Genomic DNA, 22,382 nt, shown 5'->3' with positions numbered 1-22,382 from the left:
GGCTTTTCTTTTCCCTCATGTTTCCCTGAGCGTGTTCTCCTATGGTTCTGAGTGGGTATGAATGCTGGGTTATGGGTCTCTGGGAACAGGGTGCTGCTGCTCTCCTCCTCTAAGCAGTTCCCCTCCTGACCCCTGTTAGGGTCTCTCTTCCTATCCTTCCTGTCCCACTGCAGGTGTGACCCAGACTGACTGGCCCGAGCCCCCAGCCCCCCAAGTAGGGCCAAGGCTGTGTCCGAACCAGGGAGTCTCCTCTAATGATGATAGTACCTGGGGGACTGGACCTGGTTCTCTCAAGAAAGGGGACCCAGCTCTATTTGTTCTGGGAGGCAGAAGGAAGGGAGGCATGAGATCGCACAGGATGTGGCTTTGAAGAACCTAGAAGGGTGCCTCACTCTAGTGTTGTGTCCTTTCAGCCTGCTGTTGGCTTGATGGCCTTGGAGGGCATCAGGCTGGCACTTCCTTATGAGGGAAGTACGAGGGACCAGATGTGCCAACAGGAGCTTGGGAGACTTGGACGCCTGGCCTGGAGCTGCTCTGTGCCTACCTGTCTTGGGTGAGAGCCTGTTCTGCCTCCAGTCTGGTCTCAATGGAAGTGAGCCCAGGAGCATAGGGCATGGCTGGGGTTCACTCAGGGCTACCGTCCGTCAGTGTGTTGTGCACATGTGCATGCGTATGGGGTGGCTCCGTGTAGCCCAGCAGTAGGCTTCGTACTGACCTCCCAGCTGTCACGCTGTGACTACTTCTACGTACTGAAGGGAGAGGCTGAGAGGAAGGGCCCAGGTATGCACCACACAGGCCTTGTCCTACATGCATTTGTGTGTGTGAGGTTGTGTGCCTCTGTCAGAGATGTGGGAGGATGACAGCAGCTTTGCACCGGAAAAGCATGCTGGTTTCTATTTCAAAGGGCAGATTTTTGTGGTGGTTCTGCAGTTTCTCATCTGGGCATTTCCCCTGTTCAGCTCCTCCTTCCATCCCTGGAAACTCTGTCTTTCGGGGCTGGGTCTTTGTGACTCAATTTTCCCCCTTCCTGTTTCTACCTGAGTATGACTCCTAATTAAAAAAAAACAACCCACCCCCATTGCCCCTCCCCCCACCTGTGTGAGTCTTTTTCATTTGTTCTCTTGGTCATTGAGCAAGCACTGCCTGGCCTACGGGGAGATGAGGCGTGTATATGCATAGTGCCATTGGGGGTCAAGGGTATGGCCACTGCATGAAGGCGTTTCCAAGTTGGGTCTTGGTAGAATTGGAGTCCAGGAGGTAGACAGTCCCAGGCTAGGAACCAAGATGAAATGGGGGACAGGAAGGTGCTGGCTGTTCTTGCCATTGGCCCAGCTTATTTTGGATGGAGTAGAGAAGATGGGAGGACAGAAGCTGGGGGGTAGTAAATCATTGAGCCCCATCACGAAGGGCCTTAAAGGCCAGAAAAGAAGCATGTTCTCCTTAGTGAGCAACCTGGGGAGGGACCAGAGAACAATGTTCTGTAAAGATTCTGAAGACTCAGGAAGGATGGCTCATTGGTGAGAACTGGGGGCAGGGCAGCCAGCAGGAAAGTCAGGGCTTTCAGCTTTAGAAGCAGGCCCGAGGGCTTGCTGAAGACATGGAGCGGGCCGGTAGAACCAGTAATGTGTGAAGGGGGAGCTGGGGTTGGGGTCAGAAGCCTTGCCGTACTGTTCAAGGTGGGATGAATGTATCCCAGCTGTGGCTAGAGGGACAGGGAAAGAGCCTGGGGATTTGGCCGCTTGGGACATTCCAGCCGGGTGGTGTGCAGTTTGGGCTGGGAGGGCTCCTAGGGCGGAGGCCAGCCAGGCAGCATGTTGGCACTGCTCCTGGCCCCACATCTTCCAGGCCTGTCTGGGCTGAGCGCATTTGGAGAGAGGGGCTCTAAGGGAGTGCTCAGAGACGGTTGTCTCTGATGGCTAAGCCAGGCTTCTTTCATTTGACCTGATCCTCCCTAAGTTCCTTTATCTGGCCTGGTAAGTCTGCTTTCTGTCCAGGATCCCAGCTAACACCAGGGGAGAGTGTGGCTGGGCAGCCTTCTCCAGGCCTGGGTTCAGAACCTGTGTGCCTGAGCCAACTTTGGTGAAGGAGTGGGCACTGGATGATCTCCTGCCACGCTGCCTACAGGGCTGGGTACTTTGGCTCTCAAGACTTTTGATCTTACCATCATCCTCATGATGCTGTTATTGGTTACTGTGTTCCCAACGGAGCAGCAGTGGGGTCAGAGCAGTTGTCACTCTGCTGAGGTCACACAGCTAATATGACCTGAGCTGGGTTCCAGCCAAGAGCCCATGAATGGTTTTCTACCACCCTGCCTTCTAGAGAAGCACAGTCTAGCCCTTTCTTTATACATGGTGAAACCGAGACTGAAAGTCAAACGAGTCACTCAGCATCATCTCTGGAGTTAGCGGCCAAGGCAGGTGTCTGCCATTCAGGCCTGTGCTCCCCATCTGTGTTAGGGTAGGGGGCGTGCGCAGGTCTGATAGCCAGGATAGGAAACACCCCATGGACAGCTGCTGCTTTGGGGGACGAGGCCTCTTGCTGACACTTGCTTGTGGGTGACTTCAGAGGGTCAGCCATTTCAGGGCTGCACCAGTTCTTTGGGCCTGATCCTGCCCAGCCCCGCCCTCCCCAAGGGACTGTGCAATTTGGTTTGTGTACTTTGTGTAAGGAAATGGTCCTCACAGAACAGCCTGTTTCTCTTTCTAGGTTCCAGCTTTTTTTCAGGTCAGAGTAACCTGCTGTATTCTCAGCAAGGGAAAGGTACACAAGACCGAGCTCTCTCTCCCCAGACAGCTTGCTCAGAGTTATGCTTAGGTGCACCTCAGCTCTCTCTTGTCACCCAGCTGTCTGCCCTCCAGGAGGGGAGTCTCTCTGTGGTCCCTCCCTGAGGGAGAGTGTGGTATTAAGTGAGGAAACCAGGTTGCCCTTGTTTCAGTGCTGTCTCAGAGACCCCAGCCTGACCTTGACCTCTTCTTTACCTTCCTAGTTGACATTCGAGAAATCAAGGAGATCCGCCCAGGGAAGACTTCACGGGACTTTGATCGCTATCAAGAGGACCCTGCTTTCCGACCAGACCAGTCACATTGCTTTGTCATCCTCTATGGGATGGAATTCCGCCTGAAGACCCTGAGTCTGCAAGGTGGGAGTCGAGGGGCTGGCGGAGGCAGGGGAATAGTTAAGGGGAATGTCCCCTGGTCTCTGGCTCCGTGGGTGGTGTGTGTCCTCACAGTTCAGCTGTTCACCCCTCACTCACAGCTACATCTGAGGATGAAGTGAACATGTGGATCAAGGGCTTGACTTGGCTGATGGAGGACACATTGCAGGCAGCCACACCCCTGCAGATTGAGAGGTAAGAACAACCCCTGACCCTGTGGTTAGAGTTGGGGGTGTTGGGATCTAGGGAGCAGGGCAGGGACAACATGCTGATCTCCCTGGGCCTGGGCCTGGCCCTGGCTGGAAAAGTGGCCCTCACTGCAGGCTTTTCCCTCCAGGTGGCTGCGGAAGCAGTTCTACTCGGTGGATCGGAATCGTGAGGATCGGTAGGTTCTGAGCTTTGGCTCTAGCCCAGCAGGGTGAGCTGGGGCACCCATAACAGTAACCATGCTTCAGGGTAGCTGCCTGAAGAACCAACGGACTCAGGGGACCTATTTCCGAGGGACTTGGGGTGACAGGTGGTTCTGGCACAAGTAGCTTCCTGCAGAAAGCCCTCTGGTGGCCATGGTGCAAGCTGGCAAGAGAGGCCAGGGACAAGAAGCCATGTGCCCTGCCGCTTTATTCAGAGACAGGAAGTGCAGAACTTGCTCTGGGCGCCTGGAAAGAGGCCAGGTGGCTTATAATGTGTGCAGGGGGTACTTTGAAGCTGTAGTGTGATAGCCAGAGGGGCCACGGAGAGATGGGGGACAAAGACCAGGTCATGACTTTCTGTGAGAGAGACGGGAAGCCAGGGAGGGTTTGGAAGAGAGACACTACCTGACTTCACTTACACAGGCTTGCTGGGTGCTAGTGGAGAGTCCAGGACAGCAACTCCAGCACTGTGGGTGAAAGATCGGGGGAGGGCTTGGGTCAGGGCGGAGGTGGGTGTGAGAAAAAGAGAGTCGAGGGTGACAGCTTTTTGGCCTGAGAATCTGGAAAGGCAGAGCTGCCCTTGACAGATGGGAAGCCTGGGAGGAGCAATCTGGGGGCTTACCAGTTCATTTGGGGTTGTGTTAAAGTTTCATGATGCCCTTAGATGTTCAGGTAGAGACATTAGTAGGTAAGTGGGCAGATGGAGTGTAGGGAAGAAGTTGGGGTGGAGATGTTAACCTGGGGAGCATTTAGATGATAGGAAGGCCATGAGGCTAGAATCACCTGGGGATAAGCGTAATAAGAAAAGGAAAAAGGGCCAGTGGCTGATCCCGGGCTGCTTGGATGTTGGGGATCGGAGAGGTAATGAGGAACTTGCCAAGCGATGTAGCAGCTCGTGAGGTAAGAGGGGGCACTGTTCTGGAAGCCCAGGGAGAGGGAGCAGTCAGCTGTGCCAGGCCTCCAGGTGTGGTGAAGATGGAGAAGTGCCCCTTGGACTTCATAGCACAGAGGTTGTGGTGACCTTGAGACAGGCAGTGGAGAGGGTTCAGGGAATGGATGGCTCCTTCAAGGCATTGCTGTGAAGGGGAGCAGACAAGGGGGTGGGCAGTAGCTAGAGAGGTACACAGGGGCAAGACAGGTTTTGGGTGAGAGAGAGAACAGCCTGTTTGCAATGCTGATGGCAGAGTCCACGGAGCGAATGTGGAGTGATGCAGCAAGTTTCTTACCTGCGAAGTGACGGCCTACCTCCTGCTGACAGGGTCAGACAGCTGGCATCTGGACAGAGCCAGTGCTTCTGAACAGCACTTGCTGGTAGCAGGCCGACCCCTCATACAGAGCAGGATCCGCTCGGGAGTTTGGGTGCTGACTGCCAGGCTCTTGAGCAGGAAGAGTAGTGGTTCCCATCCTCCCCTCCCTGATACCACCTCCCAGGAGAGAAAGCCTTTCCCCCATCTTCTCCATCCTGTTGCTAGGCCCAGCAGTATCCTCTAGCCCCACATTCTGGCAGGGCACCCCTGGAGGGCAGGGAATGCTTCCCATCAGGCCTAGGAGGGTGCCAAGTCACCGGCAGTGGTATTTGACTGAGTGACCTCACTTTGTCCCCCCAGTGCCTGTGCGGAGGCCCAAACTCCCAGCATCCCTGGGGTGGTGGTGGAGGCACTGCTGAACTTCCCCTCAGAGGCAATGGTGGGTGGGCCCTGCATGAGCTGGACCTGCAGCATCTGGCTGCTCTCCTCTGTCCAGGTGGGAGCCAGAGAGCTGGGTGCCAGAGGTACGGGCTGGATCAGGGCTGGTGGGAGGAGGTCTCACTTTACTGAGACTGGTCACTCCTTCCTTGCCAGAACCCTGGGCTTTTCTTTGCTCAGATGAGGAAACCAAACTGAGAGAAAGGGCTCTGATCCAGCCTCATCCTCAGGACTTCAAGTCTCAGAGTAGTGCTGTTTACCTGTCTAGTCCCAGGTGGACTCAGCCTACAGGTCAGAGGTCATGAGAGGTTGGGTGAGGCCACTGGAGATGTTCATGTTTCTTCAGTATATCAGCCAAGGACCTGAAGAATATGCTGTCCCAGGTTAACTACCGGGTCCCCAACATGCGCTCCCTCCGAGAGCGGCTGACGGTAAGGGCCTCCTGGTCTATCTGTGGTAGGTGGGTGGGGAAGTCGGGAGCCCATGGCCGGTGGGGCTGACCAGAGTCCTGCGGTTTACCTTGCAGGACCTGGAGCTGCGCAGCAGCGATATCACCTATGGGCAGTTTGCTCAGGTGTACCGCAGCCTCATGTACAGCGACCAGAAGACGGTGCATGAAGCTACCTGCCCTCCCACGGCCCTTGCCCCTGCTCTCCTGCCCCAGCCCTGCTTGCGTCAGCCCTGCTGCCCTGCTTGGGGGCTTTTGGGTGCCATTTCTCCAGCTCTTCTCTTGAAGCCTACCCCCATCTGTCACCCCAGCCTTTCTTTCTGAGGGCCCCTTTCCCACATGGCCTCCCAGGGCTCCCGCTCTGACCAGGTTCTGTCTCCTGCAGATGGACCTCCCCTTCTTGGAAGCCTGCGCCCCAAGGTTTGGTTTGAAATGGGGAGGTGGGGTTCCTTATGCAAGTGGAAGGCAGTGGGAGGGGGTGAGCCCATATTGGATCATTCTTGGCAAATGTGCTGGCTGGGAGCTGGGCTCTGCCTTCCAAGGGGCCCCTTATTGTCTGTGGACCATGTGAGCCAGCTGGCCGCCAGGCATTTCCCTTCTCTCCTGCAGGGCAGGGGAGCGGCCGGAGCTCTGCCGAATGTCCCTTCCGGAGTTCCAGCAGTTCCTCCTCGAGTACCAGGCGGTATGCTGGGCTGGGCTGGGACTGGGCCAGGGTTCCCGGCTGAGGGCACTGGGCTCATCACTGACTGGAGTCTCTCATGTGCCCCCACCCTGCCCACCCCTATCAGGAGCTGTGGGCTGTCGACCGACTCCAGGTGCAGGAGTTCATGCTCGACTTCCTCCGAGACCCCTTGAGAGAGATTGAGGAGCCATACTTCTCCCTGGATGAGGTGAGGCCTGCCTTTCACCCCTCTGTCAGAGAGATGGGTCGGGCTGACCAGAACCCCACCAGGTTTCCAAGAGCTGATTTGCCTTAGGGGTGCCACCTTGTTCCCCTCGCTGTCTAACTTGCCCACCCCACTTAAGACTGAGCACCCTCTCTCCTTCCCCTGCCATTGGGCTAGCCTGGGGCTCAGTTTCTCTTCCCTTCCCCATGTGTTTCTGGACAGTTTGTCACCTTCCTGTTCTCTAAGGAGAACAGTTTGTGGAACTCGCAGCTGGATGTGGTGTGCCCGGACACCATGAACAACCCTCTCTCCCACTACTGGATCTCCTCCTCGCACAACACGTGAGGGCGCCCTCGACCCCACCCAGCCTGACCTGGGGAGGGAGGGACTCACCTGACCACCCTGCCTTTCCTTCCCCATCTAGGTACCTAACCGGGGACCAGTTCTCCAGCGAGTCCTCCCTGGAAGCCTATGCTCGCTGCCTGCGCATGGGCTGTCGCTGTATTGAGTGTGCGTTGGGGCCAGGGCTGGGGGAGGAGGATGGGAGGCCTGTCCACTTGACCGTACTCATGTTGTTCCCCAGTGGACTGCTGGGACGGCCCAGACGGGATGCCAGTCATTTACCATGGACACACCCTTACGACCAAGATCAAGTTCTCAGACGTCCTGCACACCATCAAGGAGCATGCCTTCGTGGCCTCAGAGTGAGTGTGGGTAGGAACCCTGGCTCGGCTGGGCTCCAGCTCTCTCCTATGGCAAAAGGTAGAGGGCGCCCTCAGAGGCCCTGTCCCCATTCCACCTGCCTTTCATCTTCATCCTTCCTCTCCTGCTGCTTGCGTGAGCCATTGCTTCCCACAGAACTCCCTGTTTTCCTGCATCCTTGTTTCCCCTTTCGTGGGTCCTTCTCCTTAGGTTGTGGAACACAGTCAAGCTCTTCCCGTCCTTAAAAAAAAATACTTCCTTAACCCTGATCATTGTCCTGCCAACTCTTCCCTTCACAGCCCAGAAAATTGTTTTGTCCCGTGTCCCATTCTACAACTCCTATTCACCCTCACCTGTGGTCACTGTGGGACGGGCTGTGGGAGGAGATCAGCAGTGACCAGGGCACTGGTCTCTGCTGCCTCATTGAAGGGATCACCAGGGCCCCCCAGTAGCTGAATTTGGAGGCTGCTTCTCCTCTTTCCTGACCTCTTTGGTGTGGGATCTCTCTCCTGCTGGGGCAGCCTCCACCGTGGAACCAACTCATGGGACTGCAGCAGATCTGAGTCTCCAAGTGCCCCTTTAGCACCCCTCCACCCTTCCAGTGGCCAGAACCCGCCTCCTCTCTGGGATAGCTCCCTGTAGATGGGACCCCAGGCCCTTGGCTCCTAACACCTCACTGTGAGGGCTGTTTGGACTGAGATTTGACCCTGCAGAACCGTAGGGTCTGTGTTAGAACGAAGTAGTGGGGATACCACTTCTGGAAGAGTCAGAAGCGGAGCCGTGACAGGGTGGTCCCCTACCCTGCAGGTACCCGGTCATCCTGTCCATCGAGGACCACTGCAGCATTGCTCAGCAGAGGAACATGGCCCAGCACTTTAAGAAGGTGCTCGGGGACACACTCCTCACCAAGCCCGTGGACATTGCCGCCGACGGGCTCCCTTCCCCCAACCAGCTCAAGAGGAAGATCCTTATCAAGGTAGGGAGATGGGCTGGGGGCTCCCTGCTCAGGACCTCTCCATGGTCATTGGTCCGGCTGCTGGTCTGAGGCCTCGGTGAGGCAGTGGGGCTCTGGGACTCCGGCTGGCACTGCCATATCCTGGCCTGCTACCCACAGCACAAGAAGCTGGCTGAGGGCAGTGCCTATGAGGAGGTGCCTTCGTCTGTGATGTACTCTGAGAACGACATCAGCAACTCCATCAAGAATGGCATCCTCTACCTGGAAGACCCCGTGAACCATGTGAGGGCAGAACTGACTGGGCCGGACTGGGCAGGGTGGGACAGGTGGTGGGAGCACCCTGTCACGGCCCCACGTCCGTCTCTTCCAGGAGTGGTATCCCCACTACTTTGTTCTGACCAGCAGCAAGATCTACTACTCTGAGGAGACCAGCAGTGACCAGGGCAATGAGGATGAGGAAGAGCCCAAGGAGGTGAGGGGCCAGCTCAGGGCTGGGGGCTGGGCTGGGCTCAGAGTCACTGAGTGTCTTTGCTATCGTCCTCCCCCGTGCAGGCCAGTGGCAGCACCGAGCTGCACTCCAATGAGAAGTGGTTCCATGGGAAGCTTGGGGCAGGACGGGATGGGAGGCACATCGCCGAGCGCCTGCTGACTGAGTACTGCATTGAGACCGGGGCCCCTGATGGTTCCTTCCTAGTGCGCGAGAGCGAGACCTTCGTTGGCGACTACACCCTCTCTTTCTGGTAACCCACTCCCTATGCTTGTGCACATGGGTGCAGCACCACCCTGAGGTAGCTGTGATCCATTTTCTTTCCTTCCAGGCTTTCAGGGGAAACATTTAATCTCACCCACAAGCTTACATACACTTACCCAGTTAGCGGCCTTCCTCCTGCAGGGCTGCCCTGTCCCCCTCTGAGATTTGGTGCCTGTGTGGGACTCGGGCCTGTGCTCACTGCTTTCCCCTCTTCCCTCAGGCGGAATGGGAAGGTCCAACACTGCCGGATCCACTCCCGGCAGGATGCTGGGACCCCCAAGTTCTTCTTGACAGACAACCTTGTATTTGACTCACTCTATGACCTCATCACGCACTACCAGCAGGTGCCCCTGCGCTGCAATGAATTTGAGATGCGCCTCTCGGAGCCTGTCCCCCAGACCAATGCCCACGAAAGCAAAGAGTGAGGGCGGGGATGGGGGCGGGTGGGGACCTGAGTGGTGATGGAGGGAAGGGTCCTGACTCAGGCCTGTCCTCAGATGGTACCACGCGAGCCTGACCAGAGCGCAGGCTGAGCACATGCTGATGCGCGTCCCCCGTGATGGGGCCTTCCTGGTGCGGAAACGGAATGAGCCCAACTCCTACGCCATCTCCTTCCGGTGAGGCGTGTGGCCTGGGATGCTGGAGGTGGTGCTGGCCTGCAGCTGGTCCCCTGTGTGACTGTTCTGTCCTTGTCAAGGGCTGAAGGCAAGATCAAGCATTGCCGCGTCCAGCAGGAGGGCCAGACGGTGATGCTGGGCAACTCGGAGTTTGACAGCCTTGTCGACCTCATCAGTTACTACGAGAAGCATCCATTGTATCGAAAGATGAAGCTGCGCTATCCCATCAATGAGGAGGCACTGGAGAAGATAGGCACAGCTGTGAGGACCGGTTGAGGGGTGCAGCAGGCAGGGGAGAGACCAGCATGACCCTCTCGGGCTCGCTGCTGGGAGGCCCAGAATCTACCAGTCGGGATAATCCAGATGTGTGGGGCAGGACTGGGCACAAGTTAGGCAGATGAGGTGGGGGACAGCCATTCAAGCAGTGGTCCCTGTGGGCCAAGGTGTGGGTGAAGAGGTCCTGGAATCCACACGTGGAGAGGATGGGCCCGAGGCTGGGGGCTTATCCAGATGGGTGTGGACTAGAGTGTTCCTGGGGCAGGAGAGAGTAGGCTACAGAAGTGGATCGTGGAGAACAGAGCTCCAGGGGGAGGAGACTGGTGAAAAGGCAGGACAGTGAGGGTTCTGGACCAGGGTCTGGATAAAAGGAAGGAGTCTGGGACGGGAGAGCCACTTGAGACTTTTGTCATCAGTGACGCAGATGGCATGGCCAGGGAGAAGACTGCCATCCACTGGAGCTGGGGTGGTGGAAAGGAGCGTGCTGGGGGCCAGGCTCAGCCGAGTGAGTGAGTGAACTGTCGAACAGAGCTCCGCTGCAGTGAGCTTGCTAATGGGGTGGGTCTCAAGCTAAGAATGTGGAGAGAGGAAGGGGTGAGGCCATGCCCACTGAGGTAGGAAGACCAGGCACCAGTGAAGAGGGCAGACTTAGTGACCAGCTGCCCTAGGAAAGGGGCATGTGGCAGCCAGCACCCCTTTCGTCTCTGGGTGTTAACATGTCCCCATTCTGTCCCCTTTCTAGGAGCCTGACTATGGGGCCTTGTATGAGGGACGCAACCCTGGCTTTTATGTGGAGGCAAACCCTATGCCGACTTTTAAGGTACAGCCTCGGGCCTGTGGCCACAGGAAGCTGGGGAGAGTCCCCAGCTGCTTAGGGCTTACATTTCTCTGCTCAGGGCCCATCTGTGGTCTTTGTGGAGAAGTGGTATTTGTGGTTTTCTGAGGCCTGAGAGGTTATGAGAAATGTGTGGTTGGTGTGTGGCCGCAGCTCTCTCAGGGCCAACCCCTCCCAGCCCCTGTCCCTGGGGGTTGGCACTGACCCTGTAGACTGTTCCCCGGGGTAACCCTGGTTTCCTCCTTGGCAGCAGTGTGGGGAAGGGGAGCACACTTGTCAGAAAACTTTGTTTTTGCTACTCACTCCCTCACCTCGTGATCTTTCAGACAGGATCTTTCTCTAAGGGGTAAGACCTGTGCCCTAACCCTTCCCCACCCCCACCCCCTTTTCCTCAGCAGCCAGGGAGCCTGGGAGAAGGTTCCTTTTTATTTTCAGATGAGGAATGATGGGGTTCCAGGGGCCCAGGCAGGGGCCTGCAAGGTTTCACCTGGACCCCGAGGAGCTTCCCTGGTAGAGGTGTGGCTCTGTCCCCAGTGACATCTGTCCTGGAGCCTCCTGCAGGGCAGTGTTGAGGACTGTAACTAGGCGGGCTGCTACCTGAGCCCCAGCTGGGAAGCCCAGGCGCTAGTGTGTGCACGTGAGGCTGCAGTCGGGAGAGTGGCGGACAGGGATTGTGCTCTCACCACTGCTTCTCTCCGTGCAGTGTGCAGTCAAAGCCCTCTTTGACTACAAGGCCCAGAGAGACGACGAGCTGACTTTCACCAAGAGTGCCATCATCCAGAATGTGGAGAAGCAGGACGGAGGCTGGTGAGCTGGGTCCCTGGGCTGGAGAGCCCTACAAGTGCCCGTCTGTCCCACGTGTGTCTCCACAGTGCCTGCCTTGGCTTAGGTGTGGGGTCCCTGACAAAGGATACCCCCCTCGTGGGAGTTTGGGGTGATTGCTGGGGGTCAGCAGCCTGTGGCTTCCACAGGTGGCGGGGAGACTATGGTGGGAAGAAGCAACTCTGGTTCCCGTCAAACTACGTGGAGGAGATGGTCAGCCCAGCAGTCCTGGAGCCTGAGAGGGAGGTGAGGCTAGAACTGCTGGCAGAACAGGAGTCCCACCACCAGCTCCCCTGTGCACACACTCATCACACAGTCAGGTGTGCCTGCGCATGCACAGCCACCCCACATGTGTGGTCATCACAGCTGTGGTGTCCATGGTCTCCAACATATACATGCCACGTCTGTTTAATCATGTGCACACTTATAAGATGTATTTGTCGTATGCAACAGACATCCCCTCACACGCATGTATACAGGAGGCCTGCTGACGAACCTGTGGGCTTTGCTTCCCACAGCACTTGGACGAGAACAGCCCCCTGGGGGACTTGCTGCGGGGGGTCTTGGATGTTCCAGCTTGTCAGATTGGTGAGCCCCATCCTCTTCTCTCACCCACTGTTCCTCAGAGTCAGGCTCTTTCCATGCTCCAAGTGGGGGGGGGCCGGTGGTGGCCCCAAAGGCTGCCCTCACTCTGAGTTCTTCCCATACTTAGACATCCCCTTGACACCACCCAGGCTCCTTTCTGCATGCTCACCCTGGGCCAGGCACAGCAGCTGATGCTGACATCCACAGTCCCAGTGGGTTGAGTCACAGGGTTTGACAGATGGTTGGGGAGGGTCCCAGGGTCCAGATTTGAGGCCTATATCAGACAGACCGGGTTCAAGCCCTGGCCTCCCCAGGCCTGGCAGAGTAGCGCTGCCTCCCTCCAAGTGTTGGGAGGAAGAAAGGTGATGAGAAAACTTGAGGAAGGCACCGAAAAGTGTCTGACCAAGCTCTTCTCTTGCCCCCCTAGCCATCCGTCCTGAGGGCAAGAACAATCGGCCATTCGTCTTCTCCATCAGTATGGCATCGGTGGCGCAGTGGTCCCTGGATGTTGCTGCTGACTCACAGGAGGAGCTGCAGGACTGGGTGAAAAAGATCCGTGAAGTGGCCCAGACCGCAGATGCCAGGGTGAGTGCCTGCCGGAGTCTGTGGGGTGCTGGGTGGGCAGCATGTGAGCCTCTAGGCAAGGATCTGGAGGAAACCCACATGAGCTAGCAATGTGGCCTGTTAGGGTGTGTTGAGATACGTGAGGCCATCCAGGTGGGTCTTCTCAGTGGGGCAATTAGATACACAGGACAGAGGTTAGAGGAGAAGTCTTGGGCTGGAAGCAGGTGTGGGTGCTCAGGAGGCATGAGGACCGGAAAGGAGGAAGAGGAGCCTGGGAAGGACAGGGCTGTGGAGTTACCCACAGGCATGGTAAGAATCTGAAAGTACCCGTTGGGTTTGGCAGCAGAAAATGGCCTTGGTGACACTAACAAGAGCCATGTCAGTGTCAGGGCTGGTACTGGATGGCAGTGGCCAGGCTCTCTAGGATCTGGCTATAGAAGAGAGCAGAGGGCTGGGATTTGGGTGGGCATTAATGCCAACAGCTCAGGAGCCAGCGGGATGGAGCCCGAGCTTGGCTGGAAGATCAGCCTTCTGGGGGAATGGAGAGAAGGAAGTACTTGCAAGGATAAGGGAGTTACTACTTGGTGACCATTTGCCCTAGTCATTTAGGGTGGAGTAGAGTGGCCTCAAAACAGATTTGTGAGCTGAACATAGTGGGGACGGGTCTGAGGATTGTGCCAAAAGTGTGGCCTGGGATAAGGTACTGGCAGGTGGTTGGAGGGATGGATCCCAGGGTCTAGGCTGAAAGGGGAAGAAAGAGGCTATGAATACATGAGCCCCTGGTGGAAGTGGACCTCCAGGGGTAAGAGGACAGGATGGGGGCTCTCAGGAGTGGGCTTCTGTCGCCAAAATGTGGCTGTGGCAGTAGATGTTGCGTTGGACTGGGGGAGCTGAGGCAATAAGGCTCAGGGTGGTGGAAGGATGGTCCTTGGGGTACAGAAGACCAAGCCAGAGGCCCAAGTTCCCAGTGAAGTCACAGGGAACCAGGAGGTGATGGCCCTTTGGCCTGAGAAAAGCTAGGTAACAGATGGTGACAAAGCATCCTTGGGTAGTGCAGCCAACCTGGACCCCACCCTCTCCTCAGGCAGAGAGGAGGAAGGACAGTTCTGGGTTGAGGCCGAAATAGAGGGCTGTGTGTGTGGTCCAGTGGGGTCTGGAAGGTGCAGGGGACCTACCATGTGGACTGCCCAAGGCTGGAAGGGGCTGCTTTCTTCTCGGTGGGGCTCTGCCTGGGGCTACAGCGCCCTTGTGTGTGCCACCAGCTCACTGAGGGGAAGATGATGGAGCGGAGGAAGAAGATCGCCCTTGAACTCTCCGAGCTTGTCGTCTACTGCCGGCCTGTTCCCTTCGATGAAGAGAGTAAGGGCCGAGGCGCAGCGGGGTGCTCTCCATGGGGGGTGCAGGAGGAGTGTTTAGTCCCTTTATGTAGGGATTGGGTGCTGGCCCCCCAACTATGCCTGGGTGGGCGGGCTCTGTAAGTGTCCTCCCTGTTTGGCCCAGAGATTGGCACAGAACGTGCCTGCTACCGGGATATGTCGTCCTTCCCGGAAACCAAGGCGGAGAAGTACGTGAACAAGGCCAAAGGCAAGAAGTTCCTGCAGTACAACCGGCTGCAGCTCTCCCGCATCTACCCCAAGGGCCAGCGGCTAGACTCCTCCAATTATGACCCCCTGCCCATGTGGATCTGTGGCAGTCAGCTGGTGGCCCTCAACTTCCAGACCCCAGGTGAGGAGGTGCTGTGGGGTGGGGAGGAGCCCCCGGGCAGTGGGGCTGGAGGTCACTCACCTGGCTTTTGCAGACAAGCCCATGCAGATGAACCAGGCCCTCTTCATGACCGGCGGGCACTGCGGCTATGTGCTGCAGCCCAGCACCATGCGGGACGAGGCCTTCGACCCCTTTGACAAGAGCAGCCTCCGCGGGCTGGAGCCATGCGCCATCTGCATCGAGGTGGGCTTCTGAGTGGGAACGGGGCTGCTCCACTGGGCTCGTTTCAGGAGTCAAAGATGGGATGCTGGTTAACAAGACTGGGGAAGGGCACTGCTCTGTTGTTGAGCTTGAGGAAGACATAACTGTCCTCTGAGGTGGAAAGGCAGATAGCAGTCTCAGCAGCGGGGCTGGCTCTTGACTAAGGAGTCAGGCTGCTCCTGAAGCCAAGCCGAGGGTAACCACTGTCTGGAAGGAGAAGGGCAGGAAGCTAGTGCCAGTGGTGAACCAGGGGCCCGGTGCTCAGGAGAGCGACTCGCCCCAGGCCCAGGCTCGCATGCCTTCGTAGCAGTTCTTGAACAACCCTGCTGCCCTGCTGATGTGGGGTTCAGTGTGCTTGGGGCCTGAGCAGAGTCTTGGAGGAAGAGTGAGGAGAGTATGGGGTGAGCATTTGCTTCTGAGAGATTCCTTTTTCCCCCTAGAGGTAATTTGAAAGATTTCTATGTTAAAACAGACATGGATTTAATGTGAAGTAGATTGCAAAAACTCACATGAAAATTTTGGTTAAAGCTAAGACATTTTCAAATGAAGGTTTGCTGTCAGCAGCTACTCCTAGGGACTTAAGGGGCAGTGTCCTGGGGGCCCAGCAGAGGGCGCACTGCCTTCACTGCATGGTGGGGACTTGGAGGGAGCAGGAAGGACAATCCCAGGCCCATCTTTGCCTGCCTTACAGGTGCTGGGTGCCCGGCATCTACCAAAGAATGGCCGAGGCATTGTGTGTCCCTTTGTGGAGATTGAGGTTGCTGGAGCTGAGTATGACAACAACAAGCAGAAGACAGAGTTTGTGGGTGAGCCTTCCTTCCCCACTCCTGTCCTCATCCTCCCCTCTGCACCAGCGGCCCTATCCTCTTGAGGTGATGGCTTAAGGCCTTTTATCCTTGCTTTTGCAGTGGACAATGGCCTCAACCCCGTGTGGCCGGCCAAGCCCTTCCACTTCCAAATCAGTAACCCTGAATTCGCTTTTCTGCGCTTTGTGGTGTATGAGGAAGACATGTTTAGTGACCAGAACTTCCTGGCTCAGGCTACTTTCCCGGTGAAAGGCCTGAAGACAGGTGAGGACCCTGCCTGTGATCTGGGGTGGGAGGGTGGAGGCCCTTCCTCAGCTCCCTCCCAGGCTGAGGGCCAGGCTTTCCTCCCAGGGTACAGAGCAGTGCCTTTGAAGAACAACTACAGTGAGGACCTGGAGTTGGCTTCCCTGCTGGTCAAGGTCGACATTTTCCCTGCCAAGGTAACGTCAGGGGGTGGGACCCTGGCCGGGCGCAGCCTCGCAGGTGCAGGGGAGTCACTGACCTCTGGTGCACTTCCCTCATGGAAGCAGGAGAACGGTGATCTCAGTCCCTTCAGTGGTACGTCCCTGCGGGAGCGGGGCTCCGATGCCTCGGGCCAGCTGTTCCATGGCCGGGCCCGCGAAGGCTCCTTTGAAGCGCGCTACCAGCAGCCATTTGAAGACTTTCGCATCTCCCAGGAGCATCTCCCAGACCATTTTGACAGCCGGGAGAGAAGGTGAGGGGTGGGGAGTGGGTGCTAGAGAGATGGGAAGTGGCTCGGTCAGTCGTCCTTTGATACCCTCTTTTCCTGGGTATAAAAGTTGTAATTGTCTGTCCTGGGGCTGGGCTGCAAGGCCCTACTGCCAGTAAGGACACTCGTCCCTTCTGTCCAGGGCCCCACGAAGGACTCGGGTCAACGGAGACAATCGCCTCTAGCTGTGCCCCAGCCTCATGGAGAGCAGCAGGTGCTGTGTGCCTCTTGGAATGCCGTGAACTGGGTTGGTTGGAAGCGGCCTGCCATGGCACCCTTCCTGGTCTCGCACCCTGGAGCCTGAATTCCAGCAGAGAATGCTAGACAAAAACCAAGCCATTGAGATGTATTCCTGTTTGGGGCCTCCACAGCCCAGCCTGAGTGAAGGCAAAAACTGTACTGTGTCTCGCATTAAGCACACACATCTGGCCTGACTTCTGGAGGTGGATCCTACCATCTTGTGGGGCCAGGACCATGTCCGAAGCCCCTTGGAGAGAGAGGCTGCCTCAGCTAGCATCACAGGAGGCTCTGAGGAGCAGCAGCAGCCTTGCTGGGCCAGGGAAACCAAGTTTACATTGTCCTGCAGCTTTAAAACCATAGCCGGGCAGGGTGGGGGGTGGATGCCCCCCAGTTTGGCCTTGGAGTTAGGGCACAGGAGCACAGGGCCTGCCCGAGGAGGAGGACACAGCACAAGGGCACATTGCCCATGGCGGGGAACACGACCCAGCCTGAAAGATAAGGGGATCATGTTAAAAGCAGTATTGGGCATCGCAGGCCATGGAAGGTTGCCCTGTAAGGGGCCAGTGGAGGAGGCTGAGCCACAGGGCACCACTTGAAGCAGGGACAGGCAACGTGTCCCAGAGCCACAGCAGCGCCTCAGGGCCATGGAAGGACAAGGGCCCAGAACTGGGCGCACCACACCACTGGGCTACACTATCTGCCACTGCCCATCACTGAGTACCTGCTTACCAGGTGGACAAGTTTGTGGATATACTTGAGGCCTTTGTCGGGATGATCGGCACCAGTGTGGCCAGAATGGAGGAGCAAGTCGCTAAGGCAGAGGCCCAGCTAGGGACTTTGCCCAGCACATTCAGGAAATTCCTGCACACAATTCACATGCCCTCCTTCAACAAGGCTCTCCAGCAGATCGGATATGAAACCCCGTCCTGAAGACCACTTTCCCTGTTACAGTAGAAGCCCTGGGGTCTGAGTGCCAGCCACCCTGCCAGAGGGCGCTGCCTGGGATGATCTCAAGTGTTCAGTCAACTGAAAACCCTATTATTAGACATACATGATGTTGGAGTATAGAATTTTAAAGTTTATTTTTTGCACACTATTTCTCACTATCTTCATTATTTCACATAGGATGTATGATTCTTCTATGTCTTCCATGTCTAACCTGACAGCTGCTTGGTGAAGGGATCGGGGAAGCCAAGTGAAAGAATTCGGCTGTGCACTGTGGCAGAACTGTTATTTTTATGGGTTTTCCAGCTCAGCTAACAGCGTGACTTTTTCACGATTTATATCTACTCTTAAGAAAAACCACTGAGCTGTTAAAGCCTTGCTATTATTTGGTCCCAATATTGATTCAGTTTCCTATAGCTTACTTTTAGGGTAGGTGGTCAATTATTTAACATTATGTTAAACTCTCCTTATCATGAATTGTAAACTGAAGGAAATCATACAATTTCTGAGGAAATGTAGAAAGGATGACCTCAAATCCTGATTTGTCCATAGCAAACATGTCTATATATGGTTGCCAACGTTTGGTTTATAATATTATAATATAAATATTAAAAATTTTAAATTTTATTGGGAAAGCTTTCCTTCTAAAAAGGACTTTTTAAAAAGGTATTTTTTTTCTCGATGGTGTAACTAACTTACTCCTCCTACTCCTCACCATGGAGAAGCCTCTGAGGGAGAGCAGCAGGGGGTGGCCTGCCCTATTGGGGGTTCAATTTGGGGTGTTAAGGCACTAACAGGAAGTGGGTGGGAAGAGAGGAAATAGCAAAGCTTATTCTGGTGAGGTGGTTTTTTTTAAGGTGAAAAAGACTTAATACGCTTTCCCTTAGGACTGGAAGAGGGATCAAGGAGTTGCCTGCCTTGTGGGAGGTGGGGGGACAGGACAGGCAGTCAGGTGCTGAATGAAGCCTCTGAGCTGATGGCAGCTTCTGTCTAGCTGGTTGAAAGGTCCAAGGAAGGAGATGGAAGGCAGCCCCATCCCGAAGGGCAGGTTGGGGCCAGTCCCGAGGGTGCTTAGGTGCCTCACACACGCAACCCCATTGCCTGCATTTGGGCTCAGGTTTAGCCATTGCTAGTTCTGCTGCTCTCTTAAGATCTGACTGCCAAATAAATCATCCTTGTCTCCTTTCTCCTCTAACTTGTGTGTTCTTTTGTGGGCTTAGCAAAGCCAGGTTTCTGGAGGCTTGTTGACAAGGGACAATCGCCTGGTATTTTTTCTGCAGTAGAAGCAGGTGGGAAGTTCCCAGTCGAGCAGAACTTGCCTCCTCTGGGCTACAAGGAGGATGAGGCCACCCTCTCCTCCAGGGTGCCCACCTAGGGTGTTGATGGGTGGAGTGTGGCCAGCCAGCTATGGCAGTGGGCAGTTCCACAGAAACCTCTCCTTTCAAAAAAGACAGTGTTAAACGTAGGTGCTAGGTGCCGTGCTGGTTGCCTCTGGAGCATGCAACCAAAATCTGCTCAGAATATGGATGAAAAGGCCCTTTCCTCCCCTTCCCCTCCTGTGGCTGCTTTTATCATGGTCTGTGCTGGTGGGGAGAAAAAATCATACCATACAGAGTGCCTGCCTGCCTGGTGGGTGGATGGGTGGAGACAGGCATATGAAGCCATCCCAGGGAGCCCGAGAAGACCTGTCATCGAAGGGATACAGGTAAGTGTAATTAGTTGGTTCTTAGGATGGTAATTAGCATCCCCTGCTGCATAAACCAAAGCATGGTTGGTGGCTTTGGACCAAGATTGTTTTAAGACAAGCCCAATGTGGATTTAGAGTTGTAGGTTCAAAACATGCCTTTCCTATTTGACAAGTCAGACCAAAGACATACATTTCTCAAGTTCACAGATGTGGGGTCAGTCCTGGTTCATTGTAGGCCCCTCTGAGCATCACCCACTTGGAGAACTGGGCTCATCATTTGAACTATTTCCTGTCATTCACTGAACTGCCACTGCTCAGGTTCTTGCTCGCCTACTAGAGCTTCCTGGTACTTCTCAGAGGAAGGAGGGTAGTGGGTGATAGCCCAGAAATAAGCCCATGCCTTTATGGTCAATATTTGACAAAGGAGGAAAACATACAATGGGGTAAAGACGGTATTCTAGCAATTTTCAACCGGTATGCCACAAGAATTATTTTTAAAATATGCAATACCTGACTATTCAGGGGCACTGACCTCTTCCCTTAGATTGTCAAATAAAAAAATGACAACAGCCAACACAATAGCCATCAGGTCTGAATACGCTGCCTTGAACCATAACATATAGCTCATATAATAGATTGCATCTTATTGGTCACACTGCGTAAGGTTGCGTCCAATTGGTTAATTCTTAGTACCAGAAATCATATATACAAGTATAGGCACTTGGTTTTTTACAAATTCACTTCGGAGATAAAAGGGTCCGTAATTTGGTAAATCTGTCAAAATTATATTTTTTTTGTCAGATCACCAATGTATTTTTTGCTATACCACAGAATTTTAGTAATTAGTTTATGTCTGTCATGGGATGGAAAAGTTGAAAATCGCTTGTCTATTCAATAAGAGGTGCTGGGAAAATTGTACAGATACATACAAAAAAATGAAACCAGACTGCCTTCTTACACTATATGCAAGAATAAACTCCAAATGGATTAAAGACTTAAATGTAAAACTTGAAACCATAAAACTAGAGAAAACATAGGCAGTAAAATATCTGACATTTCCATTAGCAATATTTTTTTCTGACATATCTCCTCTGCCACAGGAAACAAAAGGAAAAATAAACAAATTGGGACTACATCAAACTAAAAAGTTTTTGCATCGCAAAAGGGAACCATCAACAAAATGAAAAGACAATCCACTGAGTGGTAGAACATAGTCACCAATGATACATCTGATAAGGAATTAACATCCAAAATTTATAAGGAACTCATACAACTCAACCTTTTTTGAAAATTCAATTAAAAAATGGGCAGAGAACCCAAATAGACACTTCTCTAAAGAGGACATACAGATGGCCAATAGGCATATGAAAAGATGCTCAACATCTTCTCAGAGAAATGCAAATTAAAAACCACAATAAGATATCACTTCACCCCTGTCAGAATGGCTATCATCAATAAGCAAGTGCTGGAGAGGATGTGGAGACAAGGGAACCCTAGTGCACTGTTGCGGGGAATGCAGACTGGTGTAGCCACTGTGGAAAGCAATATGGAGTTTCCTCAAAAAATTCAAAATGGAACTGCCTTATGACACAGTGATTCCATTTCTGGGCATGTATCTGAAGAAACCTGAGACACTCGTTGGAAAGAATACATGCATCCCTATGTTCATTGCAGTACTTTTTACAAAGCCAAGCTTTGGAAGCAGCCCAAGTGCCCATCAGTAGATGAGTGGATTAAAAGGCAGTGGTACATTTACACAATGGAATATGACTCAGACAAAAAAAATAAAAGAATGAAATCTTACCTTTTGTGACAGCATGGATGGACCTGGAGAGTATTATGCTCAGGGAGATAAATCAGGCAGAGTGAATACCATACAATTTCACTCGTGGAATCTAATGAACAAAATAAGCCAACAAAAACACTCATAGGTACAGAGAAGGACTGATGGCTGCCAGAGGCGAGGGGAGTTGGGGGACTGGGTAAAAGAGGTGAAGTGATCAAGAAGTACCAATTGGTAGCCACCAAACAGGCACAGGGATGTAAAGTACAGCATAGAGGATATAGTCAGTAACTGTATGGTGCCCGGTGGGTACTTGAACTATCAGGAGGACCACTTTGTAAAGTATAGGATTTTCTAGCCACCATGCTGTATACTGGAAACTACTATAAAATAATATTGAATGTAAACTGTAATGGGGGGTGGAAAGGTGGTAGCGGGTGGGACTTAACCTGGGCTCTCCTGATCCATGTTTTCCGGCTCCAGATACTAGTGGACAGGAGAGAGCTTTCCTGATCAGTGAAGGAAGAGTCTGTGCTGGCGGTTAGGGGCGTCTGTCATCCTTGCTGGTGGCAGCCACTTTAATTGCCATCGTGCTGTCCCTCCAGTTCCTGAACACAAGCCTTTCTGGAGCACCCCTGCGGCGGCCTGGCCCTGGCTCTCCGGCGGCACTGCCTCTGCTCCCACTGCAACCTCCTGGTCCTGCTTCCTGGAAGGGACAGGACAGCCTCAGTCAGGCACATTCACACATCAGTCTCAGCTCAGATGCCTCCAGACTGACCTGATGGTTCTTGGTTGGCCCAAGAGGCCCAGCAAGGGATAGGGGTGAGGGGAGACCCTCAGTTGGGAGGGAATGTCTTACTCTCCAAGCCCAGGGTTGGTAGCTGTCTCCCTACACTGTGCCCACAGGCCATGTCCCTGCAGTCCCGCACCTTGGGCTGGCTGGCTGCCTTCCATCCACAGTCATGCATCACCTGGGAAGCTTCTGAAAAACTGGTTTCGGGGACCCTCGCCTGTATTTTTCAAAAGCTCCCCAGATGACCTGAATGAGTGGTCAGGGCTGAGAGCAGGGCAGGAAGAGGAAGTCGGTGGTACCAGGGCAAAGGCAAGAAGATGTTCCTTTGCAGGGTCCTCTGCTCCTGGCTGGCTTGCAGACTAGGGACAAGTAGACGGTTCAAGTGGCCGGCCTTGACTCACCCGGTGGTCACATGCACACACAGCACCGCCTCCACAGTCAGACTGTCCCAGCTTGATCACAGGACTCGGGTCAGAACTCCTTGCTCTAAAGGCTGCCCTGGGGGGGAGGCAAGAGCCGTTTCTGATCTGCTGAGAACACTGGCATTGGTAAGGACCTGGGGCCATGCACATCCTGAACATCACCTGAAGGCTGGGGCTAGAAACTCACTTGTCTTTCCACTTGAGCCCATCTCGAACTTTCAGTTCTGTTGAGGAAAAAGTATAAGTCACATCAGGTTATCCCATCAAACTAGCTCATGGAACAAAATGAGGCCATGCTTCCTCCACATTTCAGTTACACA

At 54.4% G+C, this 22,382-nt stretch overlaps 1 protein-coding gene and 1 long non-coding RNA gene across 3 annotated transcripts; one reads left to right on the top strand and one right to left on the bottom strand.

Annotated features, from left to right (window-relative positions):
- The first annotated feature begins 423 nt into the window (after positions 1-423).
- On the top strand, positions 424-18,562 carry PLCG1 (phospholipase C, gamma 1). 2 transcript variants are annotated; one of them, XM_005871266.2, is made up of 32 exons: positions 424-553; positions 2,987-3,139; positions 3,256-3,349; positions 3,492-3,539; positions 5,596-5,680; positions 5,776-5,859; positions 6,083-6,117; positions 6,307-6,379; positions 6,486-6,587; positions 6,807-6,925; positions 7,009-7,094; positions 7,168-7,288; positions 8,094-8,262; positions 8,401-8,523; positions 8,612-8,713; positions 8,794-8,981; positions 9,213-9,413; positions 9,490-9,609; positions 9,690-9,870; positions 10,628-10,705; positions 11,424-11,527; positions 11,692-11,788; positions 12,061-12,130; positions 12,555-12,712; positions 13,954-14,050; positions 14,192-14,416; positions 14,490-14,638; positions 15,348-15,462; positions 15,565-15,726; positions 15,814-15,902; positions 15,993-16,177; positions 16,335-18,562. In XM_005871266.2, exons 1-32 carry the CDS (start codon positions 463-465, stop codon positions 16,375-16,377), a joined length of 3,747 nt encoding a protein of 1,248 aa, XP_005871328.1. In that variant the 5' UTR covers positions 424-462; the 3' UTR covers positions 16,378-18,562. The 2 variants fall into 2 exon arrangements, with proteins under 2 accessions (XP_005871328.1, XP_005871327.1); XM_005871265.2 differs by having other exon boundaries at positions 425-553; positions 15,990-16,177.
- On the bottom strand, positions 12,580-14,559 carry LOC106726933. Its single transcript, XR_001363081.1, has 3 exons — positions 14,477-14,559; positions 13,867-13,957; positions 12,580-12,666 (listed from the first exon to the last, which is right to left on the bottom strand). It is a non-coding gene; the product is annotated as an uncharacterized LOC106726933 (long non-coding RNA).
- Positions 18,563-22,382: the final 3,820 nt, after the last annotated feature.

Source organism: Myotis brandtii, unplaced genomic scaffold, assembly GCF_000412655.1.
Source record: "Myotis brandtii unplaced genomic scaffold, ASM41265v1 scaffold333, whole genome shotgun sequence".
NCBI lineage: Eukaryota > Metazoa > Chordata > Mammalia > Chiroptera > Vespertilionidae > Myotis > Myotis brandtii.
This window is presented reverse-complemented; position numbering and strand designations above follow the sequence as displayed.